The 15,000-nt window shown below is 42.7% G+C and overlaps 5 protein-coding genes across 5 annotated transcripts in view; 3 read left to right on the top strand and 2 right to left on the bottom strand.

The window, feature by feature from the left end:
• The window catches only part of LOC310867666 (receptor-type tyrosine-protein kinase FLT3-like), a 16,420-nt gene extending 15,323 nt beyond the window's left edge, over positions 1-1,097 (top strand). Inside the window, exons 23-24 of the mRNA XM_083777785.1 lie at positions 2-107; positions 493-1,097. Of these exons, the coding sequence (XP_083633911.1) occupies positions 2-107; positions 493-705 (319 nt within the window). The 3' untranslated portion in view covers positions 706-1,097. The remainder of the gene's footprint in view (position 1; positions 108-492) is intronic.
• Positions 1,098-1,672: 575 nt separating this feature from the next.
• On the top strand, positions 1,673-2,380 carry urad (ureidoimidazoline (2-oxo-4-hydroxy-4-carboxy-5-) decarboxylase; the record flags this gene model as incomplete). The annotated part of the gene is made up of 2 exons (XM_083778090.1): positions 1,673-1,847; positions 2,031-2,380. 2 exons carry the CDS (start codon positions 1,673-1,675, stop codon positions 2,378-2,380), a joined length of 525 nt encoding a protein of 174 aa, XP_083634216.1.
• A 487-nt stretch (positions 2,381-2,867) lies between these two features.
• Positions 2,868-5,073, bottom strand: pdx1 (pancreatic and duodenal homeobox 1; the record flags this gene model as incomplete). Its single annotated transcript, XM_083777899.1, has 2 exons — positions 2,868-3,298; positions 4,632-5,073. The coding sequence occupies 2 exons, from the start codon at positions 5,071-5,073 to the stop codon at positions 2,868-2,870; spliced, it is 873 nt and encodes a 290-aa protein (XP_083634025.1).
• Positions 5,074-7,718: 2,645 nt separating this feature from the next.
• On the bottom strand, positions 7,719-12,094 carry LOC310868082 (uncharacterized protein). The gene is made up of 3 exons (XM_083778338.1): positions 12,062-12,094; positions 11,263-11,337; positions 7,719-9,817 (listed from the first exon to the last, which is right to left on the bottom strand). The coding sequence occupies exons 1-3, from the start codon at positions 12,085-12,087 to the stop codon at positions 9,415-9,417; spliced, it is 504 nt and encodes a 167-aa protein (XP_083634464.1). The 5' UTR covers positions 12,088-12,094; the 3' UTR covers positions 7,719-9,414.
• A 396-nt stretch (positions 12,095-12,490) lies between these two features.
• Positions 12,491-15,000, top strand: part of lnx2a (ligand of numb-protein X 2a) — a 15,319-nt gene continuing 12,809 nt past the window's right edge. The window contains exon 1 of the mRNA XM_083778336.1: positions 12,491-12,567. The gene's annotated coding sequence lies outside the window, so the exon portion shown is untranslated. The remainder of the gene's footprint in view (positions 12,568-15,000) is intronic.

The following is a 15,000-nucleotide window of genomic DNA, read 5'->3' as shown; positions in this document are numbered from 1 at the left end:
GGTATGAGATGATGTGCATGTGCTGGGACCTGGAGCCTTGCAACCGGCCTCCGTTCTCCAAATTGGTGAGCTTCATGGACGACCAACTAATGGTCATGGAAGAGAAGGTAAGCCTTTTCTACAGATGACTCACCCAAAGCACATATAGATAAATCTGTAATATAGAGTGTTAGTTTGAATCTTGAGGGTTTAAAGATTGACCCATGGAGGTGAATTTTTTGTTCAATTAACACTCAGCATTGCACCGTCTAGCTGCTAGTATAATGTTTGCCTGCATCCAGTATTGCTATTCTTTCTGCTAGACTTTAGCAGAATGAATAGCAACTATACTGCAGGCAAACAGTACAGAATATATATACCCATGTGATGATGTTGTAACAATTGATTTAATACATAAACATTGTCTTTAAACAATACCATTGATCACAACAGTGGCAAACATATTTCATCCAATATCAGTTTCCTATAACTATAAGGTCCCTCCTCTTTCAGCTCTACCATAACATGCTGGACCAGAACTCCAGTGATGCACTTTACCAGAACGCGCCTGCTGTGTTGGACATCTCAGCCTTGACCAAAGAGAGGGATGATCAGTCACAAAACCTGTACCGTCTGACCTATGCCACTGAAGAAATTATACCACCACCCACATCACACTCCACAGCAGCTGATGATAAATCTATGAAACCTACTGAATCAGAGTGAGATTGAGTCCATGATGGAATTGAGACCCATTTGTATCGCCAAATGTAGCTATAAATGTAGCTATAAGTCTCATCAATCTTACATTTATATTCATGCCATTTTATTCATATTAATCTCCACTAGCTCAGAGGCTTTAGTTTAGAATGTGCTTGCTTTTATTTTCCACATGATTAAAATGTCAGTATTCTCGAGGTATATCTTTGGGTTTGAATGTCTACTGAAATGCAACATTTATATTCTATTTATATAGATTTAAGTTGTATTTGATATCACTGCAATGATTTAATTGTATCTGTTTCTTTGTGAAAGTGATTCTAATTGGACTTGTATATTATACAGTATATTTTTCTATTTCATTTAGTAGACCTATAGCACTTATAAATACAACAATTGAGATTCAATTTCAGTGTTCAGGTGTTGCACATGCAGCTAACTTCAGGCCATATTACAATTTTGTACACATTTCTAATCTAAATATTTCATAACTTTGAAAGATGATTTATATTACTACTATGATCATGTTTTTCTTCTGATTATAATTTCAATAAAGTGTTTCAAAATCATCTTGAGTTTTCGTCTTGAAAAAATAAAGAAATGTATGGTAGGCCTATACTGATCATCCGAACATAGAATCATGGATATATGTATTTCCATTAGTCTTTGTGCACTAGATGACGCCAGAGTCCCAAAGTTGGCATTCTGAAAATGTTGCCTATATGCATAATAGGATTTAATATAGGCTTCGTGTTTGTGTTTGACTAACGGTGGTCACCTTAAAACTTTTAGGTTTAATTTTACAAAGAATATATATAATTAAAACGCTGTTGTTGAGAGTGAGTTCAAATGTGAACCATAGTCAAACCACAGTTTATTAGCCAACAGTGCATTCACCTCTTTTTCACCGCATTTTAATGTCCAAAGGTCAGATTGTCCCATTTTTTGGAGAGGGTCTCTGGCCACGGGCAATATGGACATTCGCACAATAAATGCGCTTTCTTACGAGGATTTTGTGGATTATCTTGGTAATGTAGTGGAGAAATGTCCAATTATAACTGCCTCAGTGTGGTCAAGGCGTCCATTTGCGAATTTGGCAGCCTTAGAGGCAGCTATAAATGAATTCATCGAGGCTCTGCCAGAATCCGGTATGTAAAATAGACGATGGTGTGCTAAATTAACCTATTTAATGAATTCCCATATCTAATCTGTGTAGCCTCAATCATGCGGATTTAACTGTCAGGTTTTGTGTCATGTTTTTCAAAGGCCGAGGCGGCATTGTGTATTTTATAGGCAGTTCAAACCATGCTTAATATGTTGTGCTTTTAAAGGCAAAGAGGGAATCCTCCGGTGTCACCCGGACCTCGCGGGCAGGGACCTGCAGAGCGGCACGTTGACCACAGACTCCCGTGAGGAGCAGGGTCAGGCCGGCATGAACGCGCTGGAGGCCACGGAGGTGTCACGCATGGCCCGACTCAACTCCGAGTACAAGGAGCGCTTCGGCTTCCCGTTCGTCATCTGCGCGCGGATGAACAACAAGGCGGCCATCCTCCGGCAGCTGCTCGAACGGATGGGGAACGAGCGCGCGGAGGAGAGGGCGCGCGCCGTCGACGAGGTGAAAAAGATCGGCCACTTGCGCCTCCGAGCCCTGGTGCTCACCGACGCTGTCAATAAATTATGAACTAAATTACTAAATTGGGACTAAATGAGGAATTTACATTAGGCCCCGTCCCCTGTGTTGCTATACCTCCATGGAAAAAAGACTGGCGTTAGTCTCTATATACTCTCTATTCACAATTACGCAGTGTTATTGTGCGTAATTCCATGCATGCGTCCATTATTATTAGGCTATATAGCCTTAATCGTCTCAGTTCAGGTGTACACTGTGTATACATTAATAAATAAACCTGACTGCATGTTTTCTGTGGTTAAAAAGAAAGATGGTGATCAGTCATCATACCGCCAATGTAAGCGACTGGCTGAATCCATATAGGCATATACTGTCTCTTTGTGGCAGAGAGGTGCATGGTCGTATTATTTTCGCATCATTGTCATTGGGATGGCAGACTACATCACATAATAGTGTCCCTGATGGCCTTCAGTCCTATGTGAGTTTAGTTGCCTCCGCTCCGTCTGAATAATGTTCCTCTTGAATCCCTGAGGGTTTATTATGCGGGCTCCCTGGAGCAAGAGAGAGAGTGGCCATGCATGGGAGAAAGGGGTGGTGTGGCGTGGGGTCCTCCGCCTCCCGTTGAGGACCCCGCTGTAGCCGTGGAGGTGACACCACAACCACCACCAACCGTCTCGTCCCTGAGGTCCCCGGAGGTGATGGAGGAGTCCTGATCGGGGTCGCCCCCTCCTCCTCCTCCTCCCCGCGCCCTCCTCCTGTCCTCCTCTTTCTTCCATTTCATGCGTCTGTTCTGGAACCAGATTTTGATGTGGCGTTCCGTGAGGCTGAGCGTCAGCGCCAGCTCCACGCGCCGCGGCCTCGAGATGTAGCGGTTGAACAGGAACTCCTTCTCGAGCTCCAGCAGCTGCGCGCGCGTGTAGGCCGTCCTCGTGCGCTTGTTCTCCTCGGCCTCTGCCATCATGTAGGGTCCTGCATGGCAGAAAATTAGACTAACATGTTTCTATGAGGATTTTAGATCAACAGTTTATAAAAACAGCGAAAACGAAAGTGGATGTGCCACATATAGGCAATGGCCCTCGTATAAATAATATCTATACACAAATCTATAAAATGACTCTTCTAAATAATGAGTTTAAGTTGTAGGCCTATTTAATTTCAGTTAAATAAAGCAATTTGAATTATTACATTATTCGTATTTAATATGCCAAATAATGCTATATGTTCGTTGTCATAAAGGGCCTATTTCCTTCAAAAAAATATAGCCTTGATTACTTTCAGGCGAATGAAACAGTCGTTTTTCCTTTTCAAATTCCATTTCAAGATGATATAGCCATATCTCACATGCATTCATTTGATTTGGTATAATTTTAATAATAATAATAGGCCATGCCGTCAATGAATATGGCGCATTTTACGCATGTACATTATGTGGCTTTTCTTTCTCTGTGGGCCTATATATAAATTGACTAACTAACTGACTAATGTTGACTAATAACTGATATTTTCTAAGAATTTCAAAAGGTTCAATCAATGTACCAATTTTTTGGGAATTTCATTGGTTTGAAACGTATATAGGCCTACTTCACATAATTGTTCTAAGATGTTGGATAGGCCTAAAGTTTGACTGTAAAAGGGTAATTAATTATAGCCTATAATTACTGACTTTTGACCCCATGCATTTTACTCACTTTCCACTTAATCAAAAATAGGGACAGGGTTAGGCTATAGGCAACGACGAGTCAAACCCCATTAATTAGAAATACAAATAAGTTGCATTAAGGAGAAATAGCCTATATCATGCTTGACAATGACATGACTTGAATAGAAAGGAATAGATATAGGCCTACCGAATGGGTTGTTTAATTTCTATTAATATGGCCTATCGATTTAAAAGGTTATTCAAATGTTTTTACACCAACCCAATGTGAGATTATATGGACTTGCGGTTGTCATGGTCTGTGGGAGTCTTTGGAATATAGTGCACACACAACTGTATACATATGATATAGAACAATGAGGGTTAGAGAAAGTATATAGGCTATAAGCATTGACCTTCCCGGCCCTTTACAGAATGACTGACAAGGTAAACTGAACCACCCATGCAGCCAGGATAATATTGTTCGGCACATGATGTCATATACTCAGAACGAGTCAATTCAAACTTCTTAACACGTTTAGACATATAGGCAAGAGGAAACAAACAAGACTGCTGTGTATAAGTCAGTGAAAGGCTGCTTCTTAATCTTTCCGTATATGAAGCTTAATGATTATTATACATTTTTTTGAGAGATGAATTAATTACCTGCCCATTGCCCCTTCCAGGCGTGCGCGTGAGATTTGGTTGTTTTCATCCAGGGGAAAGGGAGGTGATACCTGTTCCTATCGGCGCACAGAGTCAGCTCCCCTGCGTCTCCGTAACCTGCGGCAGGTGGAAGCTGCTGCTGGGCCGCCTGTAGAGGCTGTTGGAGGTGAGACACGCCTGCTGGGTCTTCTCGCATAGGCATACTATATGGGGTAATGTCAGATAGGCCAGCTTGCTCCAGGCCTCCCATGGACGGCGTGCTGTAGACGGAATGGACTTGTCTGCTCATGTACAGGCAGGGTGGCGGGCTGTGGCTGTAGTCGTCCACCTGTGGTCTCTGGTAGGCACAGGAGTCTTTAAACACCTGCGAGGGGTAATAAAGCTCTTCTCGGTTCATGGCTGCCGGGGGCCGAGGCTCTGCAGGAGCGGTGTGCGCACACATGTACCTGTTGCCCTCCCACGGAGTGAACCTACGCGCTGCTGCTCCGTCTGGCGCCACTATAGACCCCACAACTTCTGACTACAGGTGTGTCACACTCACCATGTGACCCTGCAGCGGCTAAGCCATTGGTTTCATTGTTTACTTAAAAACTACCGCGCCTGTCGCACGGATGTTCGCCCTGGGTAAGCAGCGTCTCGGTTTTACAGTAATCGAACGGAATTGGTCGTCCGTGCGCGAATCAATGCTCTCAGCAAATAGCCCAGGTCTCATAGGCCTGCCCTATACTGCCTGGCTCCACCTGCGCTCGCCACAACGGCAGCACAATGGTCTGGACAAATGCTTACATCTGCGGGAGACTATATCACTGCATGCGACCAGAAACAGAATGCAGATTGTGGCCTATGCCTATATGCAAAAATAAATAAATTCGCCTTCATAAGTTTGTCGTCGACGAATCCATGGACAAAAGGTATAGGCTATATATATTCTTTCAACATATGTGGCAATACAGGATATGGGGAAATCGATATCCTATATATGGGCAAAAGCATTAGCTGACCTCCGAGATAAGAGACCTGGATGGATCATGCATGGAGACAGTTGTCTAGGAAACTGCATGGGGATAATTTCTCAAGCACCATGCCTTCTACAAGTTTTTCTCCCCCCCCCAATTGGACGGGTCAAAATTAAAAAATTTAGGCCTACCCATTATAGCTCCGTAAATGCATCATTTAACACAATTTAACTAGGCTAGGCAGTATAGGCCTACGTCGGTCTTCGCTGCAGCACGATGAGTCCCTGGAAATAACATGGAACTCTCGCTCGCTCTGTCTCCATGTGCACTCTGGCCATGTTTGCTGGCCATTACGGTGATTACGCAGACATGCTTTCGCCCCATTACACAGCACTTCTCTTGGCAAACCAATTATGTTGGAGTGAGGAACAGAACTCAATTAACAAGCGGAGCGCGTGGGACGTGTCTTCACAGCCCTTGAGCTCTGCACATGGGGCTAATTTTACGCAACGATTTTAAGACATTGCGGCTGCGCATTTTCACATTATATTCTTGTATGTGTGCAATGCTGACCAAAAGCTGTGTTTTTGTCAGCAGACTATTTGCACGGAGTTCCTCAAAAATAATTTTAGGCCTATATATATGGCACATTGTACAGTATCTTAATGGGGCAATAAGCACTGCAATAAAGTCCAAGTAAACTATACAAATGACACTATGCAATGTGACCTAATGGTTTATAACGGATCATTGTTTGAAAGTGGACGGAAACGTTTAACCGAAGCTATTCCCACTAGTGGGGATTTATGAAGCGTTATGAATATGTACGTAAAACACAATTTGGCCAACTTTCCAACCGTACGTAATGGCTTAAGTGACACTTTTACGCAATAATATGCCAATGTGTAATCATATACTGACCAAACAGACCGGCAATTGGAAGGTTTCTAACGGCTCTTGCTAAAGTGGTATAAGCTTAACTGCGTGCAGGATGAAGGACAATGGTCCCAACAACAGGTACACAGCAGATGGAACAGGCCCACGACGTTGATACTTAGGACGCTTGAGCAAATGTCCAGCTGTTGCATTGGAAGTCCCCGTGATCAACAACAAACACTACCAAGCTAAGCACTACCAAGCTTATATTGGGCAAATAAAAACATCTTTCAGAATTTTGGTTTGCTGTTACTATTACTTAAGTGATGAAGTAAGACTATAGCCTATACAAGCCTGCATGGCTGTCAGTACTGAATTACAAATATCCCAAATCTGTTAGTGGGGGACACAATCTCCTTAAATACAGATTATTTCACAATGTACAATTACTTTTTTTTGGCAGACATGAGTGTGCAACATGCATGTATGTCATGAACTTACTCTATCAACCATGCACCAACGGTTAAGTACGTAAGTAGTCAAGTGCCAAGACAATGTAATTACTAGGATAAGAGGTATAAACAATACAATCTATCACACAAAAACATATAGGCTATAGCAGTGGTTTTCAACCAGTGGTCCTTAAGGGGGTTCCATGTTGTCCGCAGCTAAATGGAGAGTTGGTAACTAATTGGACCCTTATTTGATCTTTAACTTTAAAGTGTAAAATGAAACCAAATGGACCTGCATGTAAGGGTTTCTCTCAAAAGGGTCTCATTTGCTTTCAAGAGTTACATTATTATTGTTAAACATCTGCATTACTTAATTTACAACAAGTCTAGACAATGATTTATTTTTTTGATCAACGTTTGCCTGTTATCGCTCCTAATGGTATGCTCCTAATGGTATACCAACATCAACACAGCATGGAATTGTGGACAATTATCTTATCCAAAGACAACAAAATATTCTTTCGTTTTGGGTCTGTGAGGCTAAATCTTATCAAATGGTGGTCCATGGCTTAAATATTGAATAAATACTGGGCCTTGACATGAAATGGGTTGAAAACCACTGGGCTATAGCAATCAGGATCTGTCAGGCAGACAGCAATAAAAAATAATATATAGGTGAAGAAGTATTCAAGTAACCAACTAATTATTGAACAATATTTCTACATTTACATTATTGTTACTATTAAAATGTGTTACATTGTTAGAAGCAAATCACTATAGTTCTATGCAGAGGCCCAGTGGGCCTGTATTGTTTAAGAGCTGCAAGAACGAGGAGTGCCACAGAAACAGGACTCTATTTTCTTTCTTTCACAAACAAAGCTATTTCTGGTAGGCGGTATATACATGTCAAAAGGTTTGTGAGGCACGATAAAATGTGCTTGCACAGTGGCGACAGCATGGCTTATGTAAACATTAGCAGCAGCGAGTAATGACAGAAGAATGCTAATGGCATTATAATTGGAATCAAACCACCACTAGGTGAAAAAATGCAGCATTAATCATTCATTGCCCAAGAGAAGAACATTGGATGTTATGGTTCACACCAACTAAAACCAATACTGAGCCTGAGGCCGACTGTATACATGAGTCATAAAAATGAACATTTAAACAAAATAATTCACAAGGCTAAACTGGTGTAGTTGCAAGCAGAAGTTAATTATATGAAAGAGTTTTTTTTTTGTACAAACAAGAGTTTATTTTAGATATAGCTAAGTTTATCTTAGCTAGGTAAGAACAGGTAAATTACTGACTGGAGAGATCCTTACATTAAAACATCTGCAAACTGTTTAAATATGGGTGATGTGATTTCAAAACCAAATTGGTGATTTCTCAATTTCAAAAGTAAATGTAGCAAAGTTCAAGGGCAAACAGGAATGCAATAATTCTAAGGGGAAAAAGCTATTTCTCCATAACATCTTAACAGTCTTAGCCTATATGGCCCGTGGCTGAATTGCTAGCAATGGTCATAAAAATGAAAAAGAAAATAAATCTTTGCTGCAATTCAAGGGGTATTCAAGGGGTGAATAATGAAGTGAAACTAAATTAAAATTCAGTCTGGTACAAGAGAGGCTTTTTTTTCAACTCAAACATACCCAAAACACTCCAGTCAAAACTTACAGCCCAAACACTGTCCTTTATCCCTCTTCCCTGTGAAGCAGTGTTCCTCCTCTTTTTTTTCCAGTATCAGAAAAGCAGCAACTGTGAGCCAGCCTTTGAAATAAAACAAGATAAACAACCAAGGAGTATACTGAACAAGGAAAGGGTCACACAGTGGCAGTGGCGTAGTCTACCGTTATATGCCATACTAGTTTGACATGCCAAAGATTTTGCGGAAAAAAAATACAGTCTGCTAATCATTTCATCCATTGACCAAGTGCGAGTGTATAGCCTATACGGGTGCATGTCACGCATAATTATGGTAGGTATATAGTGTGAGAAAACCTAGGCTACAGCACTGATTCTAGACACTAGGAGGCAAAGTGGAGCCAGAAGTTTCATGAATGCATTGAAGACACTGAGAACCTATAGAAATGTGTATGAAGAAACAATGTTTTAATTATTGCAACCCTTGACAAATAATCAATTCAGGAAAATAAAAGAAGACATATCACACTTTTTGCTGATCTCTTGTTTTAGATGTACACACTATTTGTCTTGAGGTATCTACTGTACATCTCCTTGTTCAATATTCTCCTTGAAAGTAACCAGGAAGTAATTTCTGATTCATACAGTACGTGTCCCCAAAAGGTGAGTGTAAACAGTTCCTATATATATTGCATCACTGGGAAAGTGACCTCATCCACCTTCTTGTGGATGGGGAGCAGCTGGAAGAGGCATGAGCGTGTTGAGTGACCACACGGCAGACATTTTGGGTTACTTCTTTCTGCTGAGGGACCCTCCCCAATATGAAGTAAGAGCATCATAATGTGTGAATATGGATTATTCCTTGGAGAGGGATTGGCTTAGGGAGGAGGTGTGTCCCTCACGTGGAGAGTGGTCTTTAGATCTGAACTTTTCGTCATCTCTCTTATGGTCAACCTTTCTGTGTCTCTGGTCTCTGGAGCCTCTGTCTTTGTGGCAATCCCTTGTATCCATGTCCCTATCTGGTCTCTTATCGTTGTGGTTGTTGCTGTGACATTTATGGCCTCCTCTGTGATCTCCATTCCTCTTGTGTTCTCTGGGAGGTGTTCTGCTGCGGCTGTGGTGGCGGGAACAGGACTCACTTCCTGCTGGACGCCCTCTTGTGGTGGAATTTTCACCTGTGTTGCCATGGTGCAGGCCAGTGGAGCGGAGTGTGTTGAGCAAGAAGCGTTTATTGGTGCTATGAAGAGGACACTTCATCCTGGCAGACAACAGCGAATAACAACCTTTCAACATGAACAGCATCACATATCACGTCTCTGCAACATACTAGTGCGGCAGTGGCATGTTCAAGAACAGATCTACAAGCTCACAATGCATCAAATCGCAGACTAATCTGTGACTGCACTACTAATGTTTATGTTAGCCTTTCAAGTCTTGTCTGTATTTTTTAATACTAGTCCTTACCCGTTCTGAATATATAAACAGCAAATGATGTTCAGTGTGGGTAATGTGATAGGGGGGGAATTGTTTACCCATGTGGGTGTGTTGCGCGGAAAAGTATGTCCCAGTATTAATCAGTGTCCGTCCCAACATGCATTTCGCTGGTGACATTGGTGACACCTGATTTGCGGGGAGATGTTTTTAACGCAAATTAATTTAATTAAGATGATTGTTAGAATGTTTGACGTGTGTATAATGCAGGGCAGATTAAGTTTGGTGGACAGGGCTGTGCGGTGCTAGGTTCCGTGAGGCGGTCCGTGCGTCGTTGCGTTGTGAGATGACGGAGAAAGCGACCAGCTGTCTTGCTCTATGCTAAGGAAGTACTCTGACTGACAGACAGTCCGCTAAATTATTAATAGGAAATTATTAATAGGATGCTGGGAGTGTGAGGGTGCTGGGGGTGTGGCTTGAAGGGGCGTGGCTAACCCAAACCACACACCCCAAAATCTCCTGAATTCTGACACTCCAATGTTGACAGCCCTGATCTTAAATACTGCTTCTAAATTAACCTACATGAGCAGATTAAAGGGCTGTCCATACTCTCTCCGACCACCAAACTTTTCGTCGGAAAGATCAAACTTTAATTTTTTCTCCAAAGTAGAGTTCGGAGAGTCACAACATCTGGGAGTGCAGCTTTCAGAACAAAAATTCGGAGGAATGCGTTTCAGAAGTTGCGAGTGACGTCATGTTGTAGTTGTACCGGAGCTTTCCGACGAAAAGTTTGATGGTCGGAGACAGTATGGACTAGCTTGGTTAATAAACCAGACTAATAACGCACGGACCGCAGGATATTAGTCTGGGGAGGCTCAGCTTGGATTTCATTTCCAGGGGGGCGGGTTGAAACATTTTCTCTTTGACGCAATTGGTCAGAGCTACTGTCAGTTAAAGGTCTCAAGCATTGAAAGTCACTGTACCAAAGCCCGCCCATATTGCATAACGTGTCCCGATTGGCCGCCCCATTTCTCTGGTGTAGGAAATGGGCATACAATTGAGCCTCTCCAGACCGTTTTTTGCCAACGGCTGATTCGGTCTGGTTTATTAACCAGGCTAAGTATGGACTGCCCTTGAGTCGGTTATTGGTTAAGTCGGTTATTTACAGCCACTGCAAATGTACTATTTTGCATATCTTTATTGTTTACATTAGAAGCAGCTGGACTAATGTAAAAGTTAGTCAGGTTGATATAAACATCAAGCCACACTCACCATCCTGTAGGGCCCATGGTCTCAGCTCTCACCCTGGCTCTGTTAGTCTCCCTCAAGAGCTCTTCGACTGCACGCCTAGGTACAGGAAAAAACAAAAACAGATTAATCAATAATAAAGAGGATAGCGATGCCACAAAGAGCAAAGGAAGAGAGCCAAGGAGAGGATAATTTAATTAAGTGAGAGAAACCAGTGTGAGACAGACAGGAGTGGGAGAGGAGAAGGGAGGGCGAATCATTAGTTTATTGTGTTGCGTGTGCACCACGTCCTGGTTTGACCTGTGCTGCCCATGCTGATTCAGCAGAGCCTCGGTGGAAGAGACCGTTCGACCTTTGTCCATAAAAGAACTGCGCCCGGTGTGTGGTGGACGGTGGTGGTAGTACTAGCCCGGGTCAGTGAGTGAGAGACTCGCTGACGCACTGGACCAGGGCTAGTAGTAGGCTACTACTTAGTAGTATTACCCGGTACTTCAAAAACACCGTGTGCAACTTCATAACAAGCATGCTAGGATGTCTAACGCTTGTAGTGTCATACTTAGCCTGGTGCACACTAAGACAAATTACAGGAGATTTACCCCCAAAATAGCATTCCTTCTAGTAGGTGGGGAAGGTGGTTAAGGGTTTGATACACTGAGACTTGATAAGCCAGTATGTAATGGTAGCCTAAGATTTAGACTCTCGTAGTAGAGGTATTTTTTGCTCTCGTCAGAATCGAAAAATACCTCTACGAGTCTAAATCTTAGGCTAATGTAATGCCACAACAATTAATCACTAGCAGCTATGGTAACGTTACATTACATACTTCTCCAATTCACTATCGTCTGCCATCGCGGAGTGAAGATTCTCGTAAATTAACGTGACATCGTTGTTTACATCTCTACGAGAACTTTCAAGAAAAGGACCCGGCAATTGTGTAACCATAGCAATGCCAATGCCTACGAGTTATTGAAAATAATTATGTGGCATGTTGAAAACTTGCTTTTGAAAGAAAAAAATCGATACATTTTGCTTGATGATTTCCTTCTTTTTGTTTAGAAATAAATAATCAATACTCTATGTCCATGTGATCTTTCATTCAGGCAGTTTATAAAACACCCATGTCTTGTCTTGGACTGAGAGCCTGGCCACGCCCATTTTGTTGTTTTGACGGACAGCGGTGGGCGGGACTCCACTGCGAAAGGCTCGGGGGCGTTTTCGTGTGGTTGCGGAACGCTTCGTTGCGGTGAATGTGTGATTGAGGAGGTCCCGTTAGCTTAATTGTCCCCTGTCGGGGCCGGAGTGCACGGCACAAAGGAGAAGCCGAAATAGGTAATATTATTTATATTGCATGTGTTCTGTTTGCACGTCATCACCAGTGACACCACATCTAGCTTTAAATGGAAATGGCCATTGTCGCTTCATCTGATTCTGTCACCCACACCACTGCTCCTGGCTGGAGGGTGGGATGGAATCAGGCATCTATGGTTTGGCAAAGATAAAAATGCTTTCGTCAAGCATATTGATTGAACGTCTTTGATCAGAGCGACGTGTATAACATGGGGCTTTGTCGTTGGTGCATGCGGTGAACAAAATATTGCAATTTACAATTATATTTATAAATCCTGTTATTTTGCTTGTGTTTTTGACTTGTTTAGAAAAATCAGCCTATTGTAACAGACCTGGTGAAGAAGGCCTATTCATCCAAATAGCCTATAGCCTTAATTGCTCAAGAATGTGCAGCAAGACTAATATTTAGTAGGCTAAAACAGCAGCATAGCACCTAAAAATCTGAATCCATGGTTTAGCACTGTGTCTGTTTTGCATTCATTTTTCATTTCATGTTGTTATAGTGCTTGTGTCATATCTAGCCTAAAGAACTGATCTAGCACAACAAAAGATGCAGGGACCAGTCTATCCATATGTTATTTCTCAATAGCAAGGGGAGCAATAATAACACTCACATGCACACAGCCTCTTCTGGGATTAAAAGAAAGACGTTATGTCCCAGCCGCGAGGGAGCTATTAAATATTTACCCATCTTAAAATGGTGTGTGTACAGGAATCTATTGCTACTAGTCCAAAAAGGTTTTGAAACAGATTTAAAGCACATACTGCGTGTGGGTGGCAAACTAAATTGCAGGCACAGCCTGATTTAGCCTCTTGGATTTCTGGCATGCACAAGGTTTTGTACCAAAAATGAATCATGTGTGACACTGACAGAGACATACATGATGCCATACAGAATAGAGTCACTCTGTATGTAATACTATGTGCAGAATGATGCTGTAAGAATGTATCCTGCATGGTTCTTGCTCGTAGCCTAACCGTGCATGCAAGCATGCAACTGTGTGTGTGTGTGTGTGTGTGTGTGTGTGTGTGTGTGTGTGTGTGTGTGTGTGTGTGTGTGTGTGTGTGTGTGTGTGCGTGCGTGCGTGCGTGCGTGCGTGCGTGCGTGCGTGCGTGCGTGTGTGTGTGTGTGTGTGTGTGTGTGTGTGTGTTTGTGTGTGTGTGTGTGTGTGTGTGTGTGTGTGTGTGTGTGTGTGTGCACGCATGTTGTGGTGATGTCAGAGCTTTGTTACAGGAACAGAGAAGCCTTGTATCCTCATGATTAATTCATGTCCAGCTGCGGGATAGAGACAGAAGCGACCAGTCACACGGAGACAGGAGCACGCACTTTAAGGAGACTCAAATAAAGTACTACCGGTCCGGCAGTCGAGGAGACAGAGACAAGTTGTTAGCGAGATGATGGGTAGTCGCAGAGAAAAGCACTTTCAAGGAACATGTCAAAGGAAGCATGTAGGGTGAAGCAAGGGGTTAAAAATAAAACAAAATCAATGAAACGAGGGCTTCTGGTGCTGGTCTGCTCTCTGACAAGCTTTCAGCCTGTAAGACAGCGGTTCCCAAACTGGATTTCTGGATCAGGGGCCGGGCCCATTTGAAAATCTCCAAAGCATTCCTGGCCCACCCATCTAACCACTCTTAACTTGCACGGCAGCCAATTCATGGTCAAATCAATCTGTCAATTGTGTTCCGGCATGGATCAGTGGAACCAACGTAAAAGTAAGCCTATAGGTTGCTAAAACTTTATACTCAGCATCACTAATTTGTTCAAAGTTTTAAAGAAAAGAAAATCCACATTGATATATATGAGATATTTTGTATTATTTTCTTTATATTATTGTTATATTAAAATCCTAGTGTTTTGTAAATTATTTGGACCACATGCAATATCCACACGGCCCACCCCACCACCGGGCCCCGGTCCACAGGTTGGCAATCACTGCTCTAAGAGAGAGATAGAGAGTGGAGTGACCTGCTGAGGGAAGTGCATCTGTTGTGTGGCTCCGCTGCATCCTTCAGCAGCTACACTCAGAATGTCAAGCCCCGCTGAACAGGCTCCAGGTCGTCATGGAGACGAGAGCAGATCCTCCATCCATGGAACAGAGGCAGGTAGTCACTGTGGTTTGGCTGGCCTGCTTCTGTGCTTAAGCACTCCCCCTACTGTCCACTGATCGCTATTTATTAGCCCCAGAGGGACTTCAAGCATAGGAGGAGGGCGGGTGCAGGTTTAAATGGCTTTGCGTGTGAAAACAGTCTATGGTGAAAACACAGTGGTAGTGACCAGTCTGTATAGTACCATAATAAGTATTAGCTCTCAGGATCTGGATGCTGTGCCCGAGGGCCAAGGCAAGGCAAGGTAGTTTTATTTGTATAGCACATTTCAAGAAGTCAATTCATTGTGCTTTACACTGAACATCATGC

The sequence above is a fragment of the Protomyctophum parallelum genome (assembly GCF_964188405.1).
Source record: "Protomyctophum parallelum genome assembly, chromosome: 12".
In the NCBI taxonomy this organism is placed as follows: Eukaryota; Metazoa; Chordata; class Actinopteri; order Myctophiformes; family Myctophidae; genus Protomyctophum; species Protomyctophum parallelum.
The sequence above is the reverse complement of the archived record's forward strand: the minus strand, read 5'-3'. Positions and strand labels throughout refer to the sequence as shown.

Excerpts from the sequence above, each read along its gene's own strand:
- LOC310868082 (XM_083778338.1), bottom strand. The coding sequence starts at position 12,087 with ATGGCAGACGATAGTGAATTGGAGAA. Across the intron at positions 11,338-12,061 it reads GACGATAGTGAATTGGAGAA|GCGTGCAGTCGAAGAGCTCT; the intron begins GTATGTAATGTA and ends TCCTGTACCTAG. Across the intron at positions 9,818-11,262 it reads ACCATGGGCCCTACAGGATG|GATGAAGTGTCCTCTTCATA; the intron begins GTGAGTGTGGCT and ends GTTGTCTGCCAG.